The 26,480-nt window shown below is 46.7% G+C and overlaps 1 protein-coding gene across 1 annotated transcript; it reads right to left on the bottom strand.

The window, feature by feature from the left end:
- Positions 1-397: 397 nt before the first annotated feature.
- On the bottom strand, positions 398-24,772 carry Atp6v0e1 (ATPase H+ transporting V0 subunit e1). The gene is made up of 4 exons (XM_038327289.1): positions 24,595-24,772; positions 17,725-17,772; positions 4,938-5,065; positions 398-854 (listed from the first exon to the last, which is right to left on the bottom strand). Exons 1-3 carry the CDS (start codon positions 24,696-24,698, stop codon positions 4,972-4,974), a joined length of 246 nt encoding a protein of 81 aa, XP_038183217.1. The 5' UTR covers positions 24,699-24,772; the 3' UTR covers positions 398-854; positions 4,938-4,971.
- Between the last annotated feature and the right edge of the window lie 1,708 nt (positions 24,773-26,480).

The following is a 26,480-nucleotide window of genomic DNA, read 5'->3' as shown; positions in this document are numbered from 1 at the left end:
GCCAAGTCCTGATCTCACGTGACCCTCTTATCTCAGCTCGAGGAGCAGGAACCAAGCAGTCTGTACCTGCGTCTCACCGCCACTTCCAAAGGTCAACATGACATTATGTAACAGCTCCATGCATAGGGACCACCTCTCTTCACACAGCCTGTGAGTTCTTGAGCATGCAAGGACCCCGGTTCCAGTATTTTCGCTTCCTCCAATACCTTGCCTGCAGTAAGCTCTCAAATGGTTACTGAATGATCAAGAAAAGTACTTACCAGTCTTCAGGCGTCTCACACTACAAGGCCCGGATTATATATCCAACCTAAGGCCAGACAACAACCTCATTTTTAAAAGGCATTATCTAGAGACAGAAGAGCTTAGAAAATCAAGCTTTTTAAACACCGGAGCCAGGTTTCCATAGAAAGAAGAAAAATAATTTATTCCAAAGATGTAGAAGTAAGAAATTCATCCTGAAAATAGAGCTTGGTGTACATCTGCTGGGGTAGAGCTTCTCTTGAGTGGCACGCCTGACTGCCCCACTGAGTCTTATTTGTCTTGCGGCAATATTGAACACATCGCTGACTCTCATGTTGTGAGCTGGCAGGAGCCATATTCAAAGCCACAGGCTCCAAGACAAGAGTAACAGATTTCTCAGAATAGCATCTTTTCTCTCAGCGGAGTGCAGACACATCTCAGAGTCAGCTAAGTAGGCACATAATTCATCAGAGTGTAAAAAAGGCGAAGGAAAAAACACTGTCTTGCAGAGGAAGGTCTTCAAGTGTAAGGCAGGTAACACCCAAGCAGGCTACTGGAGAAGATGGTCTGGGTGTGGAGGTGATTTTGCATCTAGAAGGCATTCTCTCTGTGACCTGCAAAACAAAACAGCTCTAGTAACTTAAGATCTTCTAACATCTAGCTCCTTCACCCTTCTTCAAAAGGGTGGAAAGGTTGCTGGAGAGATGCCTTGGCAGTTAAGAGCACTGGCTGCTCTTCCAGAGGACATGGGTTCAATTTCCAGCAAACACAGGGTGGCTTACAACCATGTGTAACTCCAGTCCTAGGGGACCTGATGCCCTCTTCTGGCCATCAAGGGCATTACACACACAAGCAGGCAAAATGCACACACATAAAATTAAAAAATAGGGGAACTAAAAGTAACCAGGCCTGCAACCCCGGCTGCCTAAGCAATTTAGTGAGGTCCTTTCTCAAAATAAAAAGTGAGCAGAGTGTGGTGGCTCACACCCTTAATCCCAGCACTCAGGAGGCAGAGGCAGGTGGATCTCTGTGAGTTGGAGGCCAGCCTGGTCTACAGAGTGAGTTCCAGGTGAACCAGAATACACAGTGAGACCCTGTCTCAACAACAACAAAAAGTAAAAAGAAATATTAGGGATTTAGTCAGTGTCAAAAAAAATTAAGCAAAGTCAGGCATGGTGCACATAATGCTAGCACCCAGGAGGCTAGTGGAGGGTAGTGAGTGTGAGTCCAGTCTGGGCAATGCAGTGAGACTGCCCTGTCTCCTCCCCTAGCACGGTTAACCAGTCAGTACTTCAACCAAACCTCAGGTGAAGCCCAGGCTTACTCATCACACAGGTTTGGGCAGCTTCTAGAGAGGTCCAATTTCCAGGGGCATCACTATCATGTAACTACACAAACAGCAACGTCACTTACCGAAAGCAGGAAGCAAGAAGCTGGCTAACACAGGAGCTGGAGCTTAGCGAGCTCCTGTGCTTTTCGCTTCCCCTTTCAGAGCAGGCAGCTGGTTGCCAATAAGGGCACTCTCCGTTCTGCCTTTGTTGGCCCACTGACTAGCAAGCTTCTTATCTTACCCTCAGCACTCTAGGCTGCCTGTCAGGCTGTTCCTCATTCTGACACCAGGCACAGGTGACAACGACAACACCACCCATGTAAAGATGGCAAATGTTTAGTGTCAGTGTCTCCACACACTGGGCTGCTCGGTAGTAGGAGGGTGTTCTTACAGTAGGCAGCTCTGGGACTACACAGATGGCTCAGCAGCTGAGAGTGCCTGCTGCCAGGCTGGAGAGCTGGCAAGGCCAGGCTCACAACCAGAAAAACAAGAGTGCCCAGAGTTCAGTTCCTGACAACTCCATTAGGAGGCTCCCCAACTGCCTCTGGAGCCCTGTTAAGACCCACTGCAGGATACTGCAAGCAACATGCATTCAACTCAGCATTTGATTAGAGGCAGATATGGAACCGTGGCTCCCTGACAGAGGGCAGACTGGGCACGCCCTGGACTCCGTCCAATCCCCAACACAGAAAAACGAAAGAGGAAGTGGGATAACCCAAGGACTGTTTTTGCAGTGCACCAGGAGAGCAGCACCAGGTCAAGGTGGCCACTGCCAGAATAAGACTGTCCCTTGCGGTCTCCAGTCACTTCCTGAGCCTGCCTGGCCTGGCAGAACAGCTGCTCTGCAGAGGCTGTCCTGAGAGTGCTGACATTTCTGCGCAAGTCTTCTATGGAGATCACACCGAGAGACCTCCTCACCCTTTGGACTTTTTTTTTTTTTTTTTTAAAAAAAAAACAGACTTATTGTCCTTTATTTTTGTTGTTGCTGTTATTTTTCAAGACAGGATTTCTTTCTGTAGCCCTGGCTGTCCTGGAACTCACAGAGATCCTCCTGACTCTGCCTCCCGAGTGGGCCTTCACTTTAACAAGCACACACAACTGAGAGCTACTTTTCATTCAGCCCCAATGGCAACTGTTGAACTCCAGCTACGCGCAGCACTACAAGGCATAGCACCGTGGTGGATGAGTCTACCAGGAAGCAGAGTCTTCCCCACGATGTGTAAATGACTAGCAGCTGAAGTCACTGCAGAATCCACAGCCCTGTTCTGTAAAACAAATGAATCACTAAGATATGATGGGATAGATATGTGTGGGGGGGGGGGGGGGGGGGGGACTGAGAAAGTAGCTTAAAAATTCCAAGGTCAGAATGAAGAAACCCATTCAAAAAAGGGTATGTGAATGAATGTGTCTGTCTTTTGTTTCTAAATCTTTTCTAAAAGTGTAGATAAATTTTCAAACTAATTCTTTATTATAATAGGCAAAGGTAGTCTTATTCAACCACAAAAAAGCTAAATGTCTCGAAAAACCAAAAAAAAGAAAAAAAAAAAGAAAAAAAAAGAAAAAAAAGAAAAAAAAAAGCTAAGTCAGTCGAAGGGACAGGTATTTAACTATTCAAGGCAATGTACCAAATGAGTGGCTAAAAATTAGAAAGTTAAATGCATCTAGAAATGAAAGAGCTCACTCAGACACAGTGGCCAGGGATAGGCTGTGGTAGTAAACACCTTTAATCTCAGCACTTGGGAGGCAGAGGCAGGAGGATCTCTGTGAGTTCAATGCCAGCCAAGTCCACAGATTGAGTTCTAGGATAGCCAGGTTTCTTTATGTAGAGAAACCCTGTATGGGAGAAAAGAAAGAGAAAAAGAGCTAAGTATGAGGTAAGAACAGGAAAACAGCAGGCTTGGAACCACCAGGTCAGGAGCAGAGGATCGGAAGAAAGGAGGCACAGGAGGTCCCAGGGCAGCTTGGGGCCATGGTGGAGAGCTGCCCGGAGCCTGAAGACCAATGCTCTTATTTTTCACTTTACTGCTTCTGTACTCAAGGGATCTTTGACAAAAGCTACAGACTTACTCCTCACAGTACATCTCAAGGGGAGAACACTGCTGCTTTCACAGAGGACCTAAGTTCAGCTCCCAGCACCCACATGGCAGCTCACGAGTGCCTGTAACACCAGTTCCAGGGGATCTGATGCCCTCTTCTGGCCTCAGGCACTACACAGATGTGATGCAGATACACACACACACACACACACACACACACACACACACACACACCACAAGCAGGTGGAGAATACGGCTCAGCTCTGTTCTGAACACTTGACACTTTCATTTAATGAAGTAACAGAGAAAGGATCAAATCAAATGACAAGTGCCCTGCCACTCAGTCATTAAATTTTTGCACCCTGCCACTTGGATTCTCAGAATTAAATAAAAGCTACAGTTTTGAAGCCAGCTTTCTCTTTGTTCTGTGCTGTCTGAGATAAGGTCTCACTCTGTATGTAGCCTAGGCTGGTCTGGAACTTGCTATATAGACCAGGCTGGCTTTGAACTTATTATCCTCCTGCCTCTGAAATAAGTGCTGGGATTATGGGCATGTACTACCATTCCCAACCTTTGGAAGGTGCTTATTTCCCTATCTCCAAAGAATTCTAAGACATTTTAAAATATTTTAGATACTTCTTCCAGTTGCTGAGTGTTACAAGGTTAAGAAACTCACTTTCTTTTTTCTTTTCCTTTTTTTTTTTTTTTTTTTTTTTTTTTTGGTTTGGTTTTTTTTTGAGACAGGGTTTCTCCTCTGTGGCTTTGGGGCCTGCCCTGGAATTAGACCAGGCTGGCCTTGGACTCACAAAGATCCACTGATCCACCTGCCTCTGCCTCCTCAGTACTGAGATTAAGGTGTGGGCCACCACCACCTGACAGAATATTCACTTTCAATCTGTGTCAGAAGCCTGTGTGCAAGTTTAATGTCATGAAGGACACACACCCCAAGAAAGAGAGATAGGGGAACAGATCAGAGAAAATGTGTAGGACTTGGTTTTCTCTTCCGGCAGTTGGGTCCCAGGATTTGAACTCAAGTCTTCAGGCTTGGCAGCAAGTGCTTTTACCCACTGTGCCAATTCACCACCCTAAATTATGTTTTAAAAAGGCAGGGTAATCATGGACTTTGAAAGAATCTTATGGGTAAATCCCTAAAATACACGCCAAGAGAATAGTTTGTTCTACTCATGCCCCTGTTCTTCAGATAATACTTTCAAACTACAGTCTGTTTTTCAGTTGTCTTCAAGTGGCCATGAAGTTCTAAGGAAAAAGTCATAGCAAGCACTCTAGCGGATGGCTGACATGTTCACGTGAAAGGGCAAGGGCATAGTCACCTCAGTGCCTTGCACTGTGGAGCTGTCTTCATCCTCAAGGCCAGTGGTACTTCAGATACCAGATGGTTTCATTTTTCAACTGTGGTCCAAAGAGAGGGTTGAGCTGGGCCAGAATTGCAATCAGCCAACTAAAATTCGGTGGGGAGGAACAAGAGCAAAAGTGGTGAAATTGGCTAGAACATAACCATTTTCATACACGATGGAAAGCAATTTAGTGTACTCCATTCTGACCCAGCCTTCACTGCACACTGCTCCTGGGAGATAGCTGACCAGGGAACAAATCCCAGGTTGCACTGGGTCTGCATCTGAGACGATCCACAAAGCAGGGAGGCTGAGTCGCTGCCATTCTCTGATGACATCATCACTGTGCTAAGTACCTGGGCTTTCCCCAATCATGACATCCTTACCGCCAAGGCTGGTCACCTCCTCACCGTTTGTCACACCTCAGCTTCCTTTTATCTTCCTAGCGTGCAGACGCTAAGGCACTATTTAAGAGGTACAGCTAAGATCCAATTTCAGCCCTCCAGGTTCCTAATCAATGGCCAAGCATTTCATGGACCCCACCACACAGAACCAAATGGGCATTTACTGCAGCACTCTAATCACAGCTGTGTCTCTGTTGTACACAAATTACAGAGGACATACCAACAGAAACTAAAGCACCATGGTTAGTTTTAAATTTTTCACGTTGTTCACAGAGTTCCGATGAGGTATTTCATGGGACCAACGAAATTTGAGAATCACTGAGTATGGATGAAAGCAAAAAATAAAAAGAAAAGCAGCCTGCAGGTGTCTGGCTAGTTAACCATTCTGTTTTTCTTACTGAACAAATATTTAATGAGCAGTTTCTAAGTCCCAGGCATCAGGGACACAGAAAAGATGACATGTCCCTCTCCAGAGATCTTATGTAATATCGGACGGTGACTGCTGCACAGAGAAGAGAAGCAGAGGCAGTGGGGCTGCAGGTGTGGCCAGGAGTGAGGACCTGACTTTCCAAACTCCACTTTAAAGAAGGGGCTTCATCTTAAACCATAAAATGAGCTGGGGGTGGGCAGATCTCATTTCTCCAGAAATGTGCTGTGGTAGCACAAATTTGAACACATACCCTAAAAATGGCCAATTAAGATGGGCGGCGGTGGCGCATGCCTTTAATCCCAGTACTCGGGAGGCAGAGGCAGGCAGATCTTTGTGAGTTCGAGACCAGCCTGGTCTACGAGAGCTAGTTCCAGGACAGGCTCCAAAGCTACAGAGAAACCCTGTCTCGAAAAATTTAAAAAAAAAAAAAGGCCAATTAAGAAGATAGGGAGCAGGGCCATAAAATTTAACGAGGTCCAGATGTTCTTGGGATGCATCCTGTCCTTGAAGATACCTTGTCAGTTATTAATGGCTCTTGGTTAGGTTTTTGCTCCCAAAAACTGACCAATGGCTTCAGAAACTATCTTATTCTATGTACTCTTTACCCAATCCCAAGACGACAGGACATGAACTGCCCTGACTACAGTGTTTCCCCTTTAAAAGATCTTCCCTCCCAGGGCTCCCTGTCACACTTTCTGCAGCCACCTTGCTGGGGTGCTGGAGAGGTGTTGGTCCAAACTTGAGTAATTTGCATCGGAAATCCGGCTCTGTGGATTCATTTGGGGACCAGAAACTTGGGCATAGCACAGGAAAGGAGGAAAGGTCTGAACAGACCAGAATGATGACGAATTTATGCTGTCTTTACTTCCTATTCTGGACTCGGGAGTCCGTTGGACCGTGGCTTTGGTGGGTGGGTGGGGGGATAAATGTGGGAGTGTGAGCACTGATAAAAGGAAGGGTGAGTTTTGGGGGCATCCCCCATGCTATCGACCCCCTCGCACATACATTAGGGTGCTGCTTTCTGGGAAAAAGGAGACAGCCAGCCATTGTGGCCTCTTTCTAAACTCCCCTCAAGGACAAGGGCCAGCCAAACCCAAGGAGGGCCATTATCAATTGGGTCTCTCCTCCTTTGGCTGCCATTTTTTGGAACCCTTCCAATCACAAGACCAAACGGCCGGTTCTGACTGGCAATGCAGAGAAGCACAGTGCAGCACAGGGAGCTGGTGCCCACAGACACACGGCGTCTGCCTTCTCAGCCCACAAAAGGTTGCTTTGTGCCGAGAAATGGGATCCAGGGGGAAACCAGGCCAGAACAGATCCTTAGGCTGACTCACTTTACAAACAAAGTTAACTCAGATGAGACACTGCCTGATCACCCTTAGAACTAGGGGATTAAACATAAACACAACACCAAGTCTTCTTACACACACACACACACACACACACACACACACACACACACGCACACACACAGAGTGGAGGTGTGGACAACACAGACAGATACTGCACTGCAGAAGAGCTCTGAGACCAGAGAGTCATGGAAAATTCCACACGAGTCCAGGGTTTCCCCAAGGCCAGCAGGAGATACAAACTGCCCTCAAGGAACAGTCCTGTGCTTCATAAGAGACTGACCTCACTGACAACACTTAGAAACAACAAATTAAAAAGATACACTAACCCCCACACTGTCCCCACAGCCTTTCCTCCCCACAAGTGTATAGTAAGCAATAAAGACATCATCCAGGGGCTGGACACATGGTTAAGTGGTTAAGGGCTCTTAGGGGTTAAACGCAGCTCTTGCGGAGGACCCAGGCTTTGTTCCCAGCATCCACACAGGGCTCACCACTGCCTGTAACTTCGAATACAGATATGATGGCCTTCTTCTGGGCTCTGCAACACACACACACACACACACACACACACACACGCACGCACGCATGCACGCACGCACGCACGCACGCACACATACACACGCACACACGCGCGCGCACACACATGCACACACACCAGCACTTAAGAAGTGTGGAGGGGCCTTTCCAGCTGCATAGCCATCTTGGAGCTTTTCTGAAAATCCTTGGGCAGGGCAGAAAGGGAAGATTAGAGCGCTGTGGTAAGGGAAAGGCTAGTTGGAATCTCTCACCAGTAGACAGTTAACAAAAGGTGCAGTGAAGACTGCCTACAGAAAGGCAATACTCCTTTTTTTACAGCGATATTTTAAATAAGAACATTAAGATAGAAATGAACTATGCTTAAGGCCAAAGCATATTTGACCTTTGCTTTTAATCTTATCCGTTTCTTAGCTGTAATCTGTGACTTCCTGTGGCTCTCAGCAACAAGATTTTTAGGTTTGTTGTTAGTCAAAACAAATGTCTTAACTTCCCGGTGCCGAGAGCCACTTCTACCCTTGTGACCTACAGCTTAAGGGCCAACCTATGGTCTCACTTACTCCAAGAATCCTTTAAAAATGGTGCCTCAAAATCTATCAATATCACATAATCACATAGATAGTTACTGTTAAGACGCTATCATGAGATAGGGTCTCATGTAACCCAGGCTGGCCTTAAACTCCTTTATGTAGCCAGAGCTGACTCACACCTCTCAGGTGCTGGAACCACAGGTGTTCTGCACTATCACATCCACCAGACACTGCTGCTCCCCCAAAACCCTACACCCATGAGCACCATCCCTTGCCTAGAGGTCTCTCTCAATGCCCTTGCTGAGAGCTATGTCAAAGCCTGTTTCTTGATGAACACCGCTGTTTCTTCACATGGATTCATTCCAAAGTTTCTCTGTGTAGCTTTTATTGTCCTAGAACTCACTCTGTAGTTCAGGTTGGTCTGGAATTCAACGAAATCCTCCTGCCTCTGTTTCCTGAGTGCTGGAAATTAAAAGTATGCGCCCTGGGATTAGGATCTGCCGAGTGATCCTAAAATTCTCGACAGGAGCCTGGCTAGGAATGACACGTGGTGGGAGGTCTCTGAAGGAACTCTTCGGCACCTGTAGCAGGTGGTGTGTAGCGATGTCTGTCTCCTGCACATGTTGTCACCATGCAGCTCTCATGCAGTTAAGGAGCCTGAGGTGGAGGCAAGTTAAGTGATTCATGGGTGTTCACAATACTAAGCAGGCAGATGAAGGCAGCAGGTGACCAGCAACCAGGCCAACCTAATGCTGCTCTGTGAACTGCTAGCCTTTGCGGTGCTTTAGGTGAGGGCGGGAGTTTAGCTAGGTCTAAATTGTGAATTATGGAAGTAAGAATCCACAGCCTTTGGTGCCTGCCCATGGAAAAGACTAAGTATCAGACCCTGCAAGAATGAATAGACCGCTTTGCTCTCTCAGATCAGTCTTTGGAAGTGTCTAGATTTACATACCCTCCCCATCCTGCATTTTTTGAGGGGGTGGGTCTCATTATGTTACCCAGGCTGGTTTCAAAGTCGTAGACTCAAGGAATCCTCCTGAGTAAAAACTAAGACACCACAGACCATCCATTCAGCTTGTAGTGATGAGATAATTTGGTTCGTTTTGTTTTTCAAACAGTTTGAAAGATAGACAGAGCCCAGGGCCTTGAACATGGTAAACAAGCACTCAAATACTGAGCCCCAGCCCCAGCCCTCGACACTATTGCCAATGTTTCAAATCAAGAAAGAAAAAAGTCAATCTCAATGCCCATCCCAACACACACACACACACACACACACACACACACACACACCGTTAGGAAAATGACTTGAGAAATAGAACAGGCTATTTCATTTGAAATTTTAGCGGAATTTTTCCTCTAGCCAGCTGAATGAACTCAGCGCCTGTCCTTCTGACTACCCACAGACCTAAAATTTCCCTTTAGCTGATAAACACACAGCGCATTGGAAGGAAGAAGCCTGCTGTGACCCTGATGGAAGCGAGTGGAGGAAGGGCCTGCGCTCTGGCGGATCCCTGACTTGTTGTGTAACCAGAAGGAACGGACTGTACCCTTCTGCTTGCCCAAACTGTTCCACATGGCTCCACGGCCCAAAGGCCTAATAACCATCAGCTGAGCGGCTTCTGTAGGACAGGGGTGATACAGCAGCAGTGAGGGGAGCTGTAGAACTGGGGTGCACACAGGGCAAACTCAAGTTCCTCTTTTGGGGGGGGTTACTGGATTGCAAGTAGACTCTGCAGATGCTAGGCAAGCATCATTGAGGTACATTCCCAGTCTGCTATCACTATTATTATTGTTGTTGTTTATTATTTTGAAATAAGGTCTTGCTAAATTATCCAGGTTACTCTCGAATTCACTGTGTAGCCCAGCTGTCTAAAGGTGCCACAGCTAGTCCACAATCACTCTCAGGGGTCACTGCCATGTTGGGCTCTAAGGATGCCAAGTTGCTGGCTGAAAGGCTGAGCTACCAGGGATGGCAAAGGACTGTGCTTTCATGGGCAGGGCAGTGGCCCCCAGTCCAACTGAAAGGGCTCTCTAAGCACAAACTACATTGCTCTGCCTTGAAGCAGTACCCAGCTCTCAAATCCTGCTCAGTGGTTTTATTCACACGTAGAAGGAAGGACAGAAACAAGGGTGTGGCCTGGTTCCTGGTGAAGCACGTGATGGACTTCCTTGTTGGAATGGGGAAGTCCAGCCAGGGATGGCTCCTCTGTCCATAGTCGTCCTAGCGCAGGCCATGACAGGAGTGACCTCTGCCGGCATATGCCTTATGCGACAGCAAAAACATACGCAAGTGCCTTGCCGGGCTCCTTTCGTGACTACATACAAACCTTTCTCAACCCAATGACACAAACACTTCAGAAGTCAGGGACACAACATCGAAGCTACTAGAAAATAAGGAGACTTGGTACCAAAGTTGGATTTTAACCCTAAGCATCCCAAATGCTGGTGGAATGTTCTAGGTGAGTGACTTTCCAACCAAAGTGTGGTTCCATTTGTAAATACTTGCCTCAGAGTGTCAGGAATTAAAGAGATAATGGGGGACCTTGTAGCAGCTGGTAAGCAGAAGTTCAAAATAACCCCATGCTCCTTGCCTTCCTTTGTCTGTGAGACAGCTAAAAATGTAGGCAAGCCACAGAAGGAAGGAGGCACAAGAGATTTCCTCTGGAGTTTTTCAGAGTATGTGGCACTGGGCCATTACCACCACTACCCCTGCTCACACCCACCACTCCAGGGTTCTAAGGCATCACCCGTGTCTGCCAGATCTTCTCTAACACACACCCCCTACAGTTAATGTGACAGACGCTCCTGTAGACTGCATCACACCATAGAGCAGGCTCAATGAAAGGGAGATGTATGTTCCTGAGTAGAGCTGAGGTAGTCAAGGACATCTGAAAAGGAACAGGCCTGCCTGTCAAAGACATGAACAGGCAACCACCTCGGTTAGAAACTCACTGTCAGTGTGCGTCAAGGATACGCTATGCTATTCCCGTACGCCCCTTAAAATGAGCTCCACTTTTTGCTTTCTCAGAAGACAGAGCTGAGGGGACACTGTAGGTCACTGAGCAGGTGTGAGAACACTGTGAGAAGCTCCAAGGGGCTCTCTGGTCTAGAAGTCCTTGGCCTGGCAGTAGCATGGAACCACAGTCCCTGTGGAATATGTGCTCCAGACACCAGCAGCACAGGGGCTGCCCTCCTACTGCCACACAGACCATGGCTTCCTGATTGCCCTACAGCTTTAAATCAACTCAGGCCTGGCATGACCAATGAACATTGCTCCTCTCTCACAGGGTGAGCCATCCCTTCCTCAGGGACATCTGAATCCCATCTAAGGTTCTTCTTTCTTGGCTATTCTCCCTACTTCAAAGCTGTTTCCCCTGGTGCTGGGGGTGGAACCCATAGCTCCTGGCATGCAAGGCCATGCTCTATCACTTTGGCCAATTCTAACTACTAAAGGGATCAACAGGGGGACAGAAAGATGGTTCAGGTGAAGGTGCTTGCTGCCAAGCTTGACAATCTGAGTTTGATCCACAGGACCAGAGACAACTCCAACAAGTTGTCAGATTGCCCCCTGACTCCATGCATTAGATAGATAGATAGATAGATAGATAGATAGATAGATAGATAGATAGATAGATAGATAGGCAGACAGACGGATGGATGGATGGATGTGGGAGAGCCCTAAAGGGTGAAAAGAATTCCACACAAAGGAGATGTTGCTGCTGGCCGAATGGAATGTGAGTGACCTCTATAGAGGGACAGGGTGGTGGCTAACTAACAGCCAGTGAGGAAATAGGGACTTCAGTCTTATTACCACAAAGAACTAAATTTTGGCCCAGCCTGAGGACTTGGCAGAAGACACTAAGCTCCAGATGAGAAGACGCAAACATGTTTTTTATTAACTGGCTGCCAACCTTACCACTGTGGCCCCTTTTACCACAGGAATACGCCCTAATTTTTGCCAATTTTAAACTCGAAATTTCTTCCCTTTCTTCCCCTAGGACTTCAAGACGAATCATTTTCTAAATTAGGTCTTTCAAACCAAAGTACCTACCGAGCCCTTTGTATGTGCAAGGGACTGAAAATGAGGCCTCACAATACCACTGGGCACAATCCCTGTCCCATAATCCTCTTATCTGCTATACTACAGTAGAGAAACTCTAATATATGTCTCCATGAAGCAGGTAATGATAACATGCTAGGCCAGGCACTGTGGCTCTCTCCTCGCCTATATATAGACATCATAAATGCACCTCTGAGAGAAATTAAGCAATTCTCAGATGGAAAATTAAATGATGGCAATTATCCAGGGAGGGGAGTGAGGTGGCTGTAAGCGCTCTCCACAGCTGGGAGTAGACAGACAGACACCAAACCAGACGAGTCTGGACTTTCACCTGCAGACTTCCGGGATGAGAAACACCAAAGTCGGGTTCTCCCAGAGCAGACAATCTGAAAAACCACAGATATCATTCAAGAAAGCTGGGACCCCTACAGCTTTTATTTTGAGTCCTGAACTAATGAGACAGAGGGACTGGTGAGGTGGCCACGGGCAGAGAGGCTTGCTGCCAAGCCTGATGAGTTGATTGCCCATGACTCATAAGGTCGAAGGAAAAGAACTAACCCCCGAAGACTGTCTTCTGACCTCCACACACCTGCCCCATCCCAAATCAATACGTTTAACACGTATTAAGAAAGAGTGGTGGGGGTGTGTGGGTGGTCACTGAGAGACTGTTTAGCAGTTAAAAGACTTTTCTGCTCTCCCAAAGGACTCTAATTCAGTTCCCAGCAACCATACTGGGTGGCTCACAACCTCCCATAACTCCAGCTCCAGTAAACTCATTGGGCTCAGGGGATCCAATGCTCTTTGCTGTTCTCCACAGGCAATGCCCTCAATACACAAATATATATATACACAATTAATTTCTTTTTGAGACAGGGTTTCTCTGTAGCGTTGGAGCCTGTCCTGGAACTAGCTCTTGTAGACCAGGCTGGCCTCGAACTCACAGAGATCCACCTGCCTCTGCCTCCTGAGTGCTGGTATTAAAGGCGTGCACCACCACCGCCTGGCCCACAATTAAATTTTTTTAAATTAAAAAAGTGGAGTTAATATGGTCTTAAGAAAAATTAAAAATCACTAACATTCAGTTGATTTAAAAAAAAAGACATGACAGGAAAAGAATAAAGAACAAAAATCTGATGAGATAATCAAAACAATAAAATAGCCTAAAGTTATCATGTTAGTAATTATATTAAGTTTATATATTTAAAAGACAAAGACTGCTGGTTACAGAGAGCCACATGCCTGCAATGCTAATACTTGGGAGGCTGAAGCTGTTAGTTCAAGGCAGCCTGAACTATGCAGGCAGACTTGTCTCAACAAACCCAAACTAAATTAAACTAAAAGGCAAAACTCTCAGCGCTGACTAGGTCTGCAGAGAGCTTCAGGCCAGTCAGGCTACATAATGAGACCCTGTCTCTAAAGGAAAAGGAAAAAGGCAGGTGAGGGGGGACACAACAACTCCATGACAGATGAGACAGTCAGGAAAGAAACTCGTACACCTATAGCAAAACTATTTCGAATAAAAAAGCTGAAACTATTGAACGAGGCAAAGAAGTTCTGAAAACTTTGTAAAGCACAGGGTGGAGGCGCACGCCTGTAACCCCAGCACTCAGAAGGCAGGGGCAGGAGGAGCAGGAGCTCACAGCCAGCCTGCGCTACCCACTGAGACCCTCTCAAAACAGGCGCAGCAAGGAAAAGGCCCAAGTGCTGGGAGTGGAGCTGAGCAGTGGAGGGGAAGGCTCTGGACTGAGTCCCTAGCGCTAAATGAGAAGAGAAAAATGAAGCCTGGGCAGCAGTGGCCGCCTGTCTTCATGGGAAAACATGGCCAGCCCTGACCTCAGTGCCAGCAGCCTAGGACAGCAACAGTGCCTAAACGTGCCCACCCATGACACTGCCCAGAACTGTGGAGAATGCAGATCCAAGGCTGCCCAGCAGGCCTAGAGTTCAATGAGTCTCCTACCTTTGCTTATGCCAATTTTTCCAGAAATCCAAACCTCCCAGGCTCATCCATTACAACCCAAACCCCATTCCCTGGTATTTTCCACTGCTTCCAGGTGATGCTGGCTCCTCCCCATTCCTCCAAGCTCTCTCAAGCAGAAAGCAGACTCTTGGGCAATGAGGGCAGAGGCATTTTTCCTTCCTCTGCTATTGTCAGACAGTTCCCCTCTATCTGCAAAGGGACTTCTCTGGGGAGCATGCAGCTGGTTTTTTACCTATCAATCTTTCAGCTTTCCCAGTCCAACCTCCTGTCACCAGGGCTGCTCGAGGGAGCCCTTCTCTGCCACATTTCCATCTAAACGGTAATCCCACCTCACCTACGTAGGTCTTGTTCCAAGACATCCAGTAGACCTTGGATGGCAGATACCCAATGCTAACCACACAGCTTCCTATGCATACACATCTATGGGAACAGTGAAGTCGTACGTCAGGTACACAAAGACATCAGCAGGACAGAACACATCACAACGAAAGTTATGTGATCTCTCTCACAAGAATCAAGGCAAATACCAATATTTGTGAACTGCAGTTGATCTTGAGTGACTGGCAAGGCAGAAATGTCCTGGACAGAAAAATATTTGTCTATCAGAGCCCTTGGTTTTCACCCAAGGATGGATGCCAATGGGCATGCCAACACGGCACTTCCTCAAGAGCATGCCCACCAATTACAAAGTGCAGTGCTTATGTGGCTCATTACCCACACACCCTATAAGATAAACAAGACAATCAGGGGAGTAAAATGTAATAGGCTACTTGGTTAAAGGAGTCAATTTTAGAGCATGGTAGCCATATTGTGATTAGATCTGAAATGGTCATTATCTCTAAGACACAGGATGAACTAAATTTGCCTCAAAATAATCCAAGGGAGAGGAGAGCATGAGGGGTGAGAGAAGCTCGTCTATGAGGTGGCAATTTTTAAAGATGGGAAAATAAGAGAGAGAATATAGAAGGTTTAGAAAGTCAAAATTAGGCTGGGCATGGCTTTTGATCACAGTGCTTGGAAGGTAGAGGCAGGTGAGCCTCTGTGAGTCGAGGCTAGCCTGTTCTACAAGCCAGACAGGGAGAACCTATCTCAAATAAACTTGACGGTGACACATGAACTGCTCTTTGCTCCTCAGCCACCGAAAGATATCATTCCACTTGGTCCTTGTCACTCTGCCACCACAGAGACTAAGTCCTCAGCGGAGACAGGCTCTTCTTCTACTCTCTAGTCAAAACACACAGAAAGTCAAAGAAGTGAGTTTCAGCCAATTCCATCACCAAGCTCAGTGCTGGTGATCACTCAGCACCTGTGAGACCAACTGAGCGCCTCACTTAGATATAGGCAGAAAGCTAAGCATCTCGGAGAAAACTCCTAAATTTACACAAACGTATTAAACCTTAGTCACTCCACACTCACGAGTGCCAAGGCATGAGGTCCTGGCCTTTTATCTCAGGATGGACTGGAATTGCTGTTTCTTGCTCATGCGGCACTAAACAATACTGTGGCCAGCACCGTTTTCACCATTGCCCCTCACACAGCAGCTGAGACTTGGGGAACGAGACAGTGCTCTGTGAGAAGAGAACGACTGGCTCCACACTCCGGCTGGACGTGGTGGCTCAGGCCTGGAACCAGCGTTTGGGAACACCCTAGTGTCACCTCTGTTGCTATGTGACAAGAAGCACATAGGAGAAAGGGTTCCACGTTAACGCACAATTCCAGGCTGAAGTCTATCACAGCAGGAAGTCATGGCATTGAGAACTGAAGGCAGCTGGAATGGCCCAACGGTCAGGAGCAGAACAAGCGACTGTGTGCTTCCTATTCGGCTCACCTTCTCCACTCCATCTAGTGCAGAGCCCAAGCCCAAGCTCTGTGTATGCAGCCCGCATTCAGGGTGGGTCTCCCTACCTTAACGAACCCAACATGTTCCACATGTCCCACAGGCGTGCCCATTGGCCAACCCAATCCAAACTATTCCTCATTGAGGCTCTAGATTATGTCAAGTTAACAGAATAGCGAGGCCAAGGCAGGAGGATTGCTGTGAATGCGAGGACAGCCTGGGTTACATAGTAAACTCCAGACTACCTAGGCAAGAAAGCAAGCCAGCCCGGGACTCCCTAAGGGGTAATTTTCTGGTATGTGCCCTGTTTCAGCTGTTTGATAGCAAAGAAATCGGACGCCCTTCATGCACTTTGTGGTGGTTATTTGCTCTCAGAATTGACTGAAACTCAGTTTTGGTGTTTCCCTTTGTAATCTGGTTTGTTCCATGTTATTCAGGAAAGGGGAGAGAACAGTGTGGACAACTTTCGGCAGCATCTTTAAAACAGTTCAACGCTGTTCTGCCATTTCTGCATTCGCAATGACTGAGGAACAGCAGTCCAGATGGGTTGAGGGGAAAAGTTAGCCTACATATGCCAAGTCAGCTTCCCTTCAATAGTTTATACAGTCCATTCAAACAGATGCAAACTGTTATACTCTGATATAGTTTATGATTTTTACAAAAACAATCCTTATTCTACCTGATTATAGTTCCAGTTTCACTTCATCAGATAAACAAAAGTCTTTAGAAGGAATGATTGGCAATGCCCATACCTTTAATCCCAGCAGTTGGTGGGCAGAGGCAGCTGGATCTCTGTGAGTTTGAGGCCAGCCTGGTTTATAAGAGCTAGTTCCAGAACAGCAAGGACTATACAGAGAAACCCTGTCTTGAAAAGTCACAACAACAAAAAGAAAACAAACATAAAAAGAGAACTTGCGGGGGCTGGAGAGATGGCTCAGTGGTTAAGAGCACTGGCTGCTCTTCCAGAGGTCCTGAGTTCAATTCCCAGCAACCACATGGAGGCTCATAACCATCTATAATGAGATCTGGCGCCCTCCTCTGGCATATGGGCATACACGAAGGCAGAATGTTGTATACATAATAAATAAATAAATCTTAAAGAAGAAAGAGAGAGAGAGAACTTGCTGCTTTTCTATAGGACCCAGGTTCAATTCCCAGCACCCACGCAGTGGCTTAAAGACCAGATCCTCCTGGTCCTGAGGATCTGAAGCCCTTTTCTGGGCCTTTGTGGGCACTGGGCTCATAGGGTGCACAGACACAAGCAGGCAAAGCACCCACGTGTGTAAAATAAATGACAATAATAAGAGATAACTTTAATTTAAAAAAGACATTACACTCAAGTGAAATACGTAAGTGAAATGAGTAGATTTAAATACATATGTCACAATAGTAAGATATAAAGCAGTAATTATAAGTTCCAGATAATTAAATTACATTTGTAGTCCCATCTGCCAGCTCTTACCTAACACACTGAGCACTTAAAATGTGAAATTCTGAGCATATTCAATCTGAGGACACTATTTGTAGATATTAAGCAAATACAAGTGCCAATGACCCATAATGTGTCAATTAACACATTATAAATACCAAGAATAAATGTTTTTAAGACAAATTGTGGTTAAGAGACAAGATACTTACAAGAGATAGCAGCAAACTGAACAGGTCACCAACATGGTGATAATAACTCTAAAAAAAGAAGGAAAAAGCCATTATTAGACATCAGTGAACATGCAGACTTTGCAGAACGGTTTAATCCCAGCACTTCCCTTCCCACTATCCTGGACTGCAGGAGTGCGCGCCAAGACAATGGACCTGCACTCATCCAACATCCAACATACTGCAGCATGCACTGAGTAGAAGTTTAAGTACAAAATCAAACATCTGTCTTTAAAGGAACGTACTGGTGCCACAGTTTGTTCGAAACTGAGACATCTCTACTGACAGTTCTTTTTGACAGAACTACTGTATTTGACAGTGCTCCTGGCAATGAATTAGCCCTGCAAACCTATGCTTACTACCAGGACCTCTCCCCATCTGCTTATTTATGAAAAGTTAAAGCTGGGTCTCCAACCAGCAGAATTTCAGCATTTCTAAAACAGAACTCATGTGTAGCACATCTTGCTCTTACAGAGAACCTGAGTTCAGTCCCCAGTGCTCACGACTGCCCTTAACTACAGCTCCAGGGGCTCTGATGCCTCTGGCTTCTATGGGTACCCACAAACATGTGCGCACACACACAAAATTTAAAAATAAAACAAATCTTTAAAAATATTAATTTAAAAACACTAACACTAGAATTCATTATCCTCTCTCTAAGCACTCCTGTCGTTCTGAATCTTAGTCCCCAAGGCTTGGGAGTGGCTCAGTGGTACAGCAAGAATGAGGGATGCTGTGGGCTCAATCCACACACAGTACTCATCAGCACTGCCATTTCCCCTAATCTACTTTTAACTCTGTCATCTGCTCACACTTCCTCTGCATGCCCACCCACCCATGCTGTGGATTTGTCCTTTAAATCATCTCCCCTCTTTAAAAAAAAAGATTTATTTATTTATTCTGTATACAGTGTTCTACCTGCATGCATGCCTACACACTAGAAGAGAGCACCAGATCTCATTACAGATGGTGTGAGCCACTATGTAGTTGCTGGGAACTGAACTCAGGCCCTCTGAAAGAGCAGCCTGTGGTCTTACACAACTCTGAGCCATCTCTCCAGCCCTTCGGTGGGTTTCTTTTATTCCATTTACTTGTCAGTAACAAAATCCATTGGTTTGGTTTGGCTAACTTATTTCTGGCAGATTCAGAACTTTCAGGAATCTGGCAGATTCAGAACTTTCCACTGCACTCTTTAGTGAAGCCCGTTTCCCACAGGGTGATTGCCACACCCCCAAAACAAACAGGACAAATGCCAGAAGGCCAGCTTATCTTTGCTATGCTTTTAGAAGTTCTGTGCATACATTTCCTGTGGATAATACATTCCTTCATTCCAAATTCTACCTGAGTGCCCAGGGTGTATCAGGTTCTAGAGAAGTCGCAAGCAATGAATAAAGTTGATTTAAGATGTCTATGCTGGTAGCTGGAGAGACAGCTCAGAGGTTAAGAGTACTAGTTGCTCTTCCAGGACCTAGATTTGGTTCCTGGCACTTATATAGTAGTTAACTGTCTATAACTCCAGTTCTAAGAGAACTGATGCCCTCTTCTGGCATTTCTGGGAACTACATGCATGTGTTGCAAAGACAGAACATCCACACACATGCAATAAAAGAAATAAATGTTTTTAAAAAGGTCTATCCTGCCTTTCCCTGAGAATTTTTCAGGCTGGAGGAGAGCAGACAACACATAAGTTGAACAACAGATAGACAATAATCTATCATTAGTATATTGTGGATCAGCAAGTGCTGACCTGAGAAAATAAAGCAGGGACGGAAGACGGATGTGCAGGGGTGAGAAGGCCTGGGCGAGTGACGAGCATGACTGCGGATTTGGGCGAGTGAGGGTTCCCAGCGGTGGGACAGTAAACTCGGGCATGAGCTGAGTGGGGACGTGGAGGTTCAGGGGAAGGTCAGGGTGGCCGAAACAGATCAGCAAGGCCAGTTTGGGAGGCAGGAGAGGTTTATCTCAGAGCCTGTGCGAGGCCTCTGCCTAAAACGTTATCAGATGGGATCCGAAGGAAACTGACAAAATCTGGCATGACTTCTCCCATGATCTCTCGTCTGGGTTGAACCAGGCTGGGGAAAGAGAGGCAGAGTGAAAAGGCAGACTGAGCAGGAGTGTGTGCACGGTGCCGGGAGCTTCAGAGGAGTGGAGAAGGCTTGGAGCAGTGTGGGTAGCAAGTGTTGGTCAGATCTGAGTGTGGGATGGCAGAGTTCATGCGAGTGCAAATGCTCACGGAGGCAGAGTTTGGACCTCCTGAAGATGGCACTGTAGGTGGTTAGGTACTGCCTGGGTGAGTCCTGGGAACCAAACTCTGGTCCTCTCCAAGACAGCAAAAGCTCTTAGCTGCTGAGCCATCTCCCCAGCACCTCTAAACACATTTTAAAGACAAAAAGGTGACAGTTGTACAATAAAGGGAGGGCCTACAGAGCCACGTGTAATCTAAGCCCTTCATCCAACTGGCTATGGTAGTGCACACCTGTAATTCTAGCACTTGTAAGGCCAAGGCAGGAGGATGGCAAGTTTGAAGTCAACCTAGGCTACATAAAGATGGCCAGACAGAAGGCCAGCCTTCCAACTTCCAACTCTTCAACCCTTTACTCCTGAAGGCAGGCAGGTGCCTTCACCGCCACCCCACTCTACCCCCACCACACGTAGATGAATGTCAGCTCCAAGTTTCTGCTCATCTTGTCCTTTCCTTGAGCCTTAGACTTAGAATTTCTTCTGTCTTCTCTCTTCCCCCAAAGACAGCTCAGAGAATGGAAGCAGCTGAGAAGCCTCTGTACTACATACCTAACATTAACTGCCACAGAATGCTCCCCTTCAAACAGCTGTTCTGCAGGAGCTGCATGCAATCATGCATGCCTGGAGTCATAAACTTATTTATTTGCAAATGTCTTGGCAGAACTTTACACATCTATATATACACATTCATATGCATTCATAAAGCAAACATGTATAAATCCATTGTGGTATACGGCTTCGGCATGTAGCCTTTTGTTTGTTTGTTTGTTTTTGTTTTGTTTTTCGAGACAGGGTTTCTCTGTGCTGCTTTGGAGTCTGTCCTGGAACTAGCTCTGTAGACCAGGCTGGCCTCGAACTCACAGAGACCCACCTGCCTCTGTGTCCCGAGTGCTGGGATTAAAGGTGTGCACCACCACTGCCCAGCCAGATCTCTGTGAGTTGGAGGCCAGCCTGGTCTACAGAGCTAGTTCCAAGACAGGCTCCAAAGCAACACAGAGAAACCCTGTCTCGAAAAACAAACAAAAAAAACCCTTTATTTTTAAATTTTGTGTGTGTGTGTGTGCACGTGTCCACAGACAGCAGAAGCCCAAGTTGGATTCCCTAGAGCTGGAGTTACAGTTTTGTTTTGTTTTTTGCTTGGTTTTTTGTTTTTCTTTTGTTTTGTTTTAGTTTTTTGAGACAGGGTTTCTCTGTGTAGTCCTATCTGTCCTGAAACTAGCACTATAAACCAGGCTGGCCTCAAATTCATAGAGACCCGCCTGCCTCTGCCTCCTGAGTGCTGGGATTAAAGGCGTGCACCAGCACCACTGGGCTTTCCTAATAGTTTTGAGCCACCTCACATGGGGGCTGGAAATTGAACTCAGGTCCTCTGGAAGAGCACTAAATGCTCTTAACATGTCATGGTGTACAGGGAGAAATCAGACCAATTTGTGGGGTTGTCAGCTATGGCAGCAAATACCTTTACCCACTGAGGCCACGAGCCAGACCTTGATATGTGACCTGCTATATTCTGCATGCTCCAGTGTGTTGATGAAACAAACTGGAGTGGACATAACCCATGATGCACTACCCCTGTGCGCTCTTCCACATCTGGAGTGGACATAACCCCTGGTGGACTACCCCTGTGCACTCCTCCACATCTGGAGTGGACATAACCCCTGGTGCACTACCCCTGTGCACTCCTCCATATCTGGAGTAGACATAACCCCTGGTGCACTACCCCTGTGCGCTCCTCCACATCTGGAGTGGACATAACCCCTGGTGCACTACCCCTGTGCGCTCCTCCACATCTGGAGTGGACATAACCCCTGGTGCACTACCCCTGTGCACTCCTCCACATCTGGCAAGGAGAACACTGAGAAAAGCTTGCTGCTTCTGGAGAATCTGTGGTTTCCTACGGAGAAAAGAGGGAGATCACGAAGGACAGGCATGATCAGGACAGGTAACAGCAGGCACAGACAGGATTTTGTTCTGATCATATCCCACTGCAGGAAAAATTCAAAGAACAAGGGGCTGGCTCCCTGCTACCCACACTTTCCAAGGGGCCTTGTCCCTCCAGCCACCTTCCTGCTGTCTCATCAGGTCCTGATAACCTCCTGACCACACCATTTTCAGAGGTGCAAGGGTCTCTCAGGGAAAGCATCTAACACAGACGTCCTCTTTGCTTCACACTCCTCTCTTACACATCTTATTTCCTTAATCAAAGTCTCCCTAATCCATCAAATCAGAAATGCCTTTCTGTGTTAAACATTCAGCATGGTGGTGGCTGGGGATGCACTCAGTGGTAAAGTGCTCACCTAGAAGATGGGAGGCTCTGGGTTCACTCCCCAGCAACCCTCCCTCTTCCCCAGCAGCACACACACAGGAAAAAAAAATCATCAGAGTCCATGAACCAGGCCAGTTCTAGGATAAAAACTTCAAAAGGTATTTTGATTTGCAAATTTTTCTGGGGGTAAAAGGTATATAGAAAGTCATATACCAAGGGTTGGCTGGTGGTCTCAGTGCCACGTCTGAAAACCCCACAGATTATTCTTCGATTTCTCTCTGCGCAACACAGTATGTGCAGTTATTTTTTTTTTCAGTCAAAAAAAAAAAATAGGAAAGTGGGAAAGCTAACTAAATCTTCCAAGGTCACAGAGCTCAATTACCCTGGAACAGTGTTTCTCAAAATGTAAAGATCTAAGTCCTAGGAGACACCATTTCAAGACCTGCTCAATCCTGCCAAGAGCAGGAAACACAGGGCTGCAGATCAAACAGAGCCTGACTATACACACAGGGGTTTCATTACTCTACATAACAGGGTGGCACCTGATCCTAAGGGTGGGGACAGTTTTAAGAAAGGCGGGGTTCCAATTCCAAATGTTAGTAAGGGGATGAGAGCCAGAAGTGGTGGGATGAAACAGGGTTGGTATAAAAACAGCAGAGGTATTTGTTGTCCTTAGCTCCAGGAGGAAAAAAAAAAAAAAAAGGTCGAACTGAACTCAGTTAATACAAGTTACTACTTTAATAACTCCAGAATTCTAATACCACATTGACTGCTATAAACTGAGGATGGTCCTGTGGAACTGTTAGTGAGAGGTGGTGCTTGTTCTTACAGATGATGGAAACTGACTACCATTTCCCTTTCAAAAGTGGTTTATTTGGGGGCTGGAAAGATGGCTTTTTGTTAAAAGTCCTGGCTCTTCTAGAATCCTGGGTTGGAATCTCAGCACCCACATGGAAGTTCGTAACCCTCCAATTTCAAGGGATCCAAAGTCCTATGTGGGCACTGCATGCACATGGTGTCATTACATACCTGCAGGCAAACATCTATACACATAAAATAATAAATAAATCTTTAAAAGTGGTTGGTTTTTTTTTTTAGGCTAATGGAAAGAACTGTATTTTTTTTTTTTTTTTTTTTCGAGACAGGGTTTCTCTGTGGCTTTGGAGCCTGTCCTGGAACTAGCTCTTGTAGACCAGGCTGGTCTCGAACTCACAGAGATCCGCCTGCCTCTGCCTCCCGAGTGCTGGGATTAAAGGCGTGCGCCACCACCGCCCGGCAAGAACTGTATTTTTTTATTTTATTTTATTTTTTTTTTTTTGGTTTTTTCGATACAGGGTTTCTCTGTAGCTTTGGAGCCTGTCCTGGAAAAAAGTCAGTATTTTCCAGACTGTAATAGAGGTCAATGACACAAAGCACAGTAAAATTTCTTTAATCAAGACATCCCACTCAATCCACATTGTCTGCTCTGGGATGTGCTGTGGAGCTAAGTACCTTGCAGCCACCACTTAGTGTCTGACCCATTAAAGCAAAGGGCGTTTCCGACAGACTAAGGCTTCATTTTAAGAGTCACCTCCATATGATCTTGAGTTGAAATGGAAAAAAAAATGACTGAAATTCAAAGGGGAACTAGAAAGAGGGTGTCCCCATGCTACTCTGAAGAGGTATGTTTTATACTATAATACAGAAGTTTATTTCCAAACAAAGAAAGCGATATTTTTAACAAAACCTTGGGTGGGGGGAATGCAAATCTATCTTGGCCAACCACCGTTTACAAGCAAGGGCAGGAGGCGCTCTGGTAGGTATGACGCAGAGGTTTCTAAACAATACCTTCGGCTCTGGGTGATTTAACCTCGGTTAGGTCAGGCTCACCCGCTGCGGGGTTGGGCCCACTAGAAGCAAAGGCTGACTGGGCTCAACATAATCTAGCAAGCTTGTCAGAGTCCGCAGCTGCGACTGCATCGGGCGGGGACAGGGAGGGCCATTTCTGTTCTCCCAGACCCCTTTCTTTCAAGTTTGGGCAAAAGGCCTCCAGGGCGTGACAGGCAGGACCAAGGCGGCGAGACTGGCTCGGGAGGCACCCAAACTTCTCCGCAGCAGACGTGTACGCCCTCGGCCCAACAAGACAAAAAGCATTCCCTAAAAATCACTTCCGGGAGGGGCTGCCAGAGGTGACCTCACGTTCCGGCCAGGGACACTGACAGGCTCCCAAAGAGCGCATGCGGTCTTCCTCTCCGTGGTCCACCCCGCCTCATCCTCCCGCTGTGGTCCTCCACGCGCGATCCTTCCCTCCGTGATCCTCCCGCCGCGCTCCTCCGCTCCCACCGCCTCGGGCCTGAAGTACTTACCCCCGGTTAGGACCCTTGGGGATAAACCAGGGCACGAGGATGCCCACAAAGCCCCAGAAAACGCTCATCACGATCAGAGGCACAGTGAGGCCGTAGTACGCCATGCTTGTACCCCAGCAGACGAACCAGCCGGCTGCCTCACTCTAGCCTCACCCGGAAGTGTCAACAGCGGCTCACGTGACCTGCGCACGAACGTCCCGCCCCCTGCGCTCAGCGTGACTCGCCCGTCAGACTCCGCCCCTTGGACCGGAGCCCCGCCCTCACCTGTCCTGTCTCAAGGCTGCAGATTCTTGGAGCTTGTCAGAGGTGGGGTGGCAGTCACCAGGGCATCAGCAAGGTTTTCTGGCAAGAATTTAGATCCATTTCGGCGGTGCGTTATTTACAATTTTATCTATATTTTAAGCGCAGACGTAAAGAGCTTAACAATAGTAGGTTAAGCCCGTGTGGCAGGCTGACTGTAAGCTGCATTCTTCTACAGTCCATGAATTACTCGGAATTGTCATCCCTGCTGCAGGTGAAGAATTTGACCAGTTACATAGTAAGTGAGAAGGGCCAGAATTCAACCTCTGACGATGACTTTTCAAGACCCAGGCTCTTGACTGTTGTCGCTACCATATACCTTGTACAGTATGCCAGGGTCTGAGTTACAGAAGTACATGAGATAGCCCTCTGAGATATCACATCCTGGGAAGGAGGTAAACCTGCATATAGGCCTCAGGACAGACTGACAGCTGAGGATAACCATGCCCTACTTTGCATTCCTGCCTGTTGTCACAACAAATTCAAGAAGAGTAGGAATGCACACTTTTAATCCCAGCACTTGGGAGGCAGAGGCAGGCAGATCTCAGTGAGTTTGAGGCCAGCCTGATCTACAGAGAGAGTTCCAGGAAAGGCACCAAAGCTACACAGAGAAACCCTGTCTAAAAAAACAAAACAAAGTCCAGCGGTGGTGGCACACACCTTTAATCCCAGCACTTGGGAGGCAGAGGCAGGCAGATCTCTGTGTGTTTGAGGCCAGCCTGGTCTACAAGAGCTAGTTCCAGGACAGGCTCCAAAACCAGAGAGAAACCCTGTCTCAAAAAAAAAAAAATACAAAAAAAGAAGAAAAGTAGGAATTAGCTAGAAACATTAAAGTTGTGCTTGCTAGCACTGTGAGCTCATCATACTATGCACTTTGTCAGGCACAGAGGAGGGAAACAATTCTTGGAGGGTTGTTTTGTTTTGTTTTCATTGGGTCAGGGTCTCATTATGCGAAACAGACTGGCCTCCAGCTCAAAATCCTCCTGCCTCTGCTTCCCAAATGCTGGGATTATGGGTGAACTTTATGTTTTGCTGAGGTTGATATTGAAGAATCTCTCAGACTGAATAAGATGCAGAGGAGATCTGTCAGCTGACTCTAGTGTGTTGGGCTATGGACCAGGTTCCTGGAAATAGCCACCATCCCCTTGTTTCTTCATTAAGTAGAATAGATTCCTGAATCAACTGGAACCTTCAACAGCTGTACCAGCTTTTCAATTGATGTTAAGACTTTACCTGTCTAGCATACTTGGCAGATACAACTAGTTGGCCTTCTTAGAAACAGAATGATTTATTCTTTGAGAATTTCACACTAGGTATTTTTCTTCTTTGGTTAAGGAGGAAGCATTTATTTTGAATCATTTGGTATTCTTTGTGCTTACACTGCTTTCATGCATAACTTGGCTCAGCAGAAATGATGTTTTAAGTCCCAGGCGAAGCACCGCCAATGCCCATTGCCTGCCTACTGTTAGCACATCTGTGTCTGTCTACGACTTTGTTCAAATCTTTCAGGGTGTGCAGTCTATTCCCGAAGAGAGCTATGAATGTGGCTCAACACAGAATCATAAGCATATTTAAGACCTTATGAA

The sequence above is a fragment of the Arvicola amphibius genome, chromosome 4 (genome assembly GCF_903992535.2).
Source record: "Arvicola amphibius chromosome 4, mArvAmp1.2, whole genome shotgun sequence".
In the NCBI taxonomy this organism is placed as follows: domain Eukaryota; kingdom Metazoa; phylum Chordata; class Mammalia; order Rodentia; family Cricetidae; genus Arvicola; species Arvicola amphibius.
This window is presented reverse-complemented; position numbering and strand designations above follow the sequence as displayed.

Coding starts and splice junctions, on each gene's coding strand:
- Atp6v0e1 (XM_038327289.1), bottom strand. CDS start 24,698: ATGGCGTACTACGGCCTCACTGTGCCTCTGATCGTGATGAGCGTTTTC. Junction 17,773..24,594: donor CCCAAGGGTCCTAACCGGGG/GTAAGTACTTCA, acceptor TTCTTTTTTTAG/AGTTATTATCACCATGTTGG. Junction 5,066..17,724: donor TCAGTTTGCTGCTATCTCTT/GTAAGTATCTTG, acceptor ACCGAATTTTAG/TTGGCTGATTGCAATTCTGG.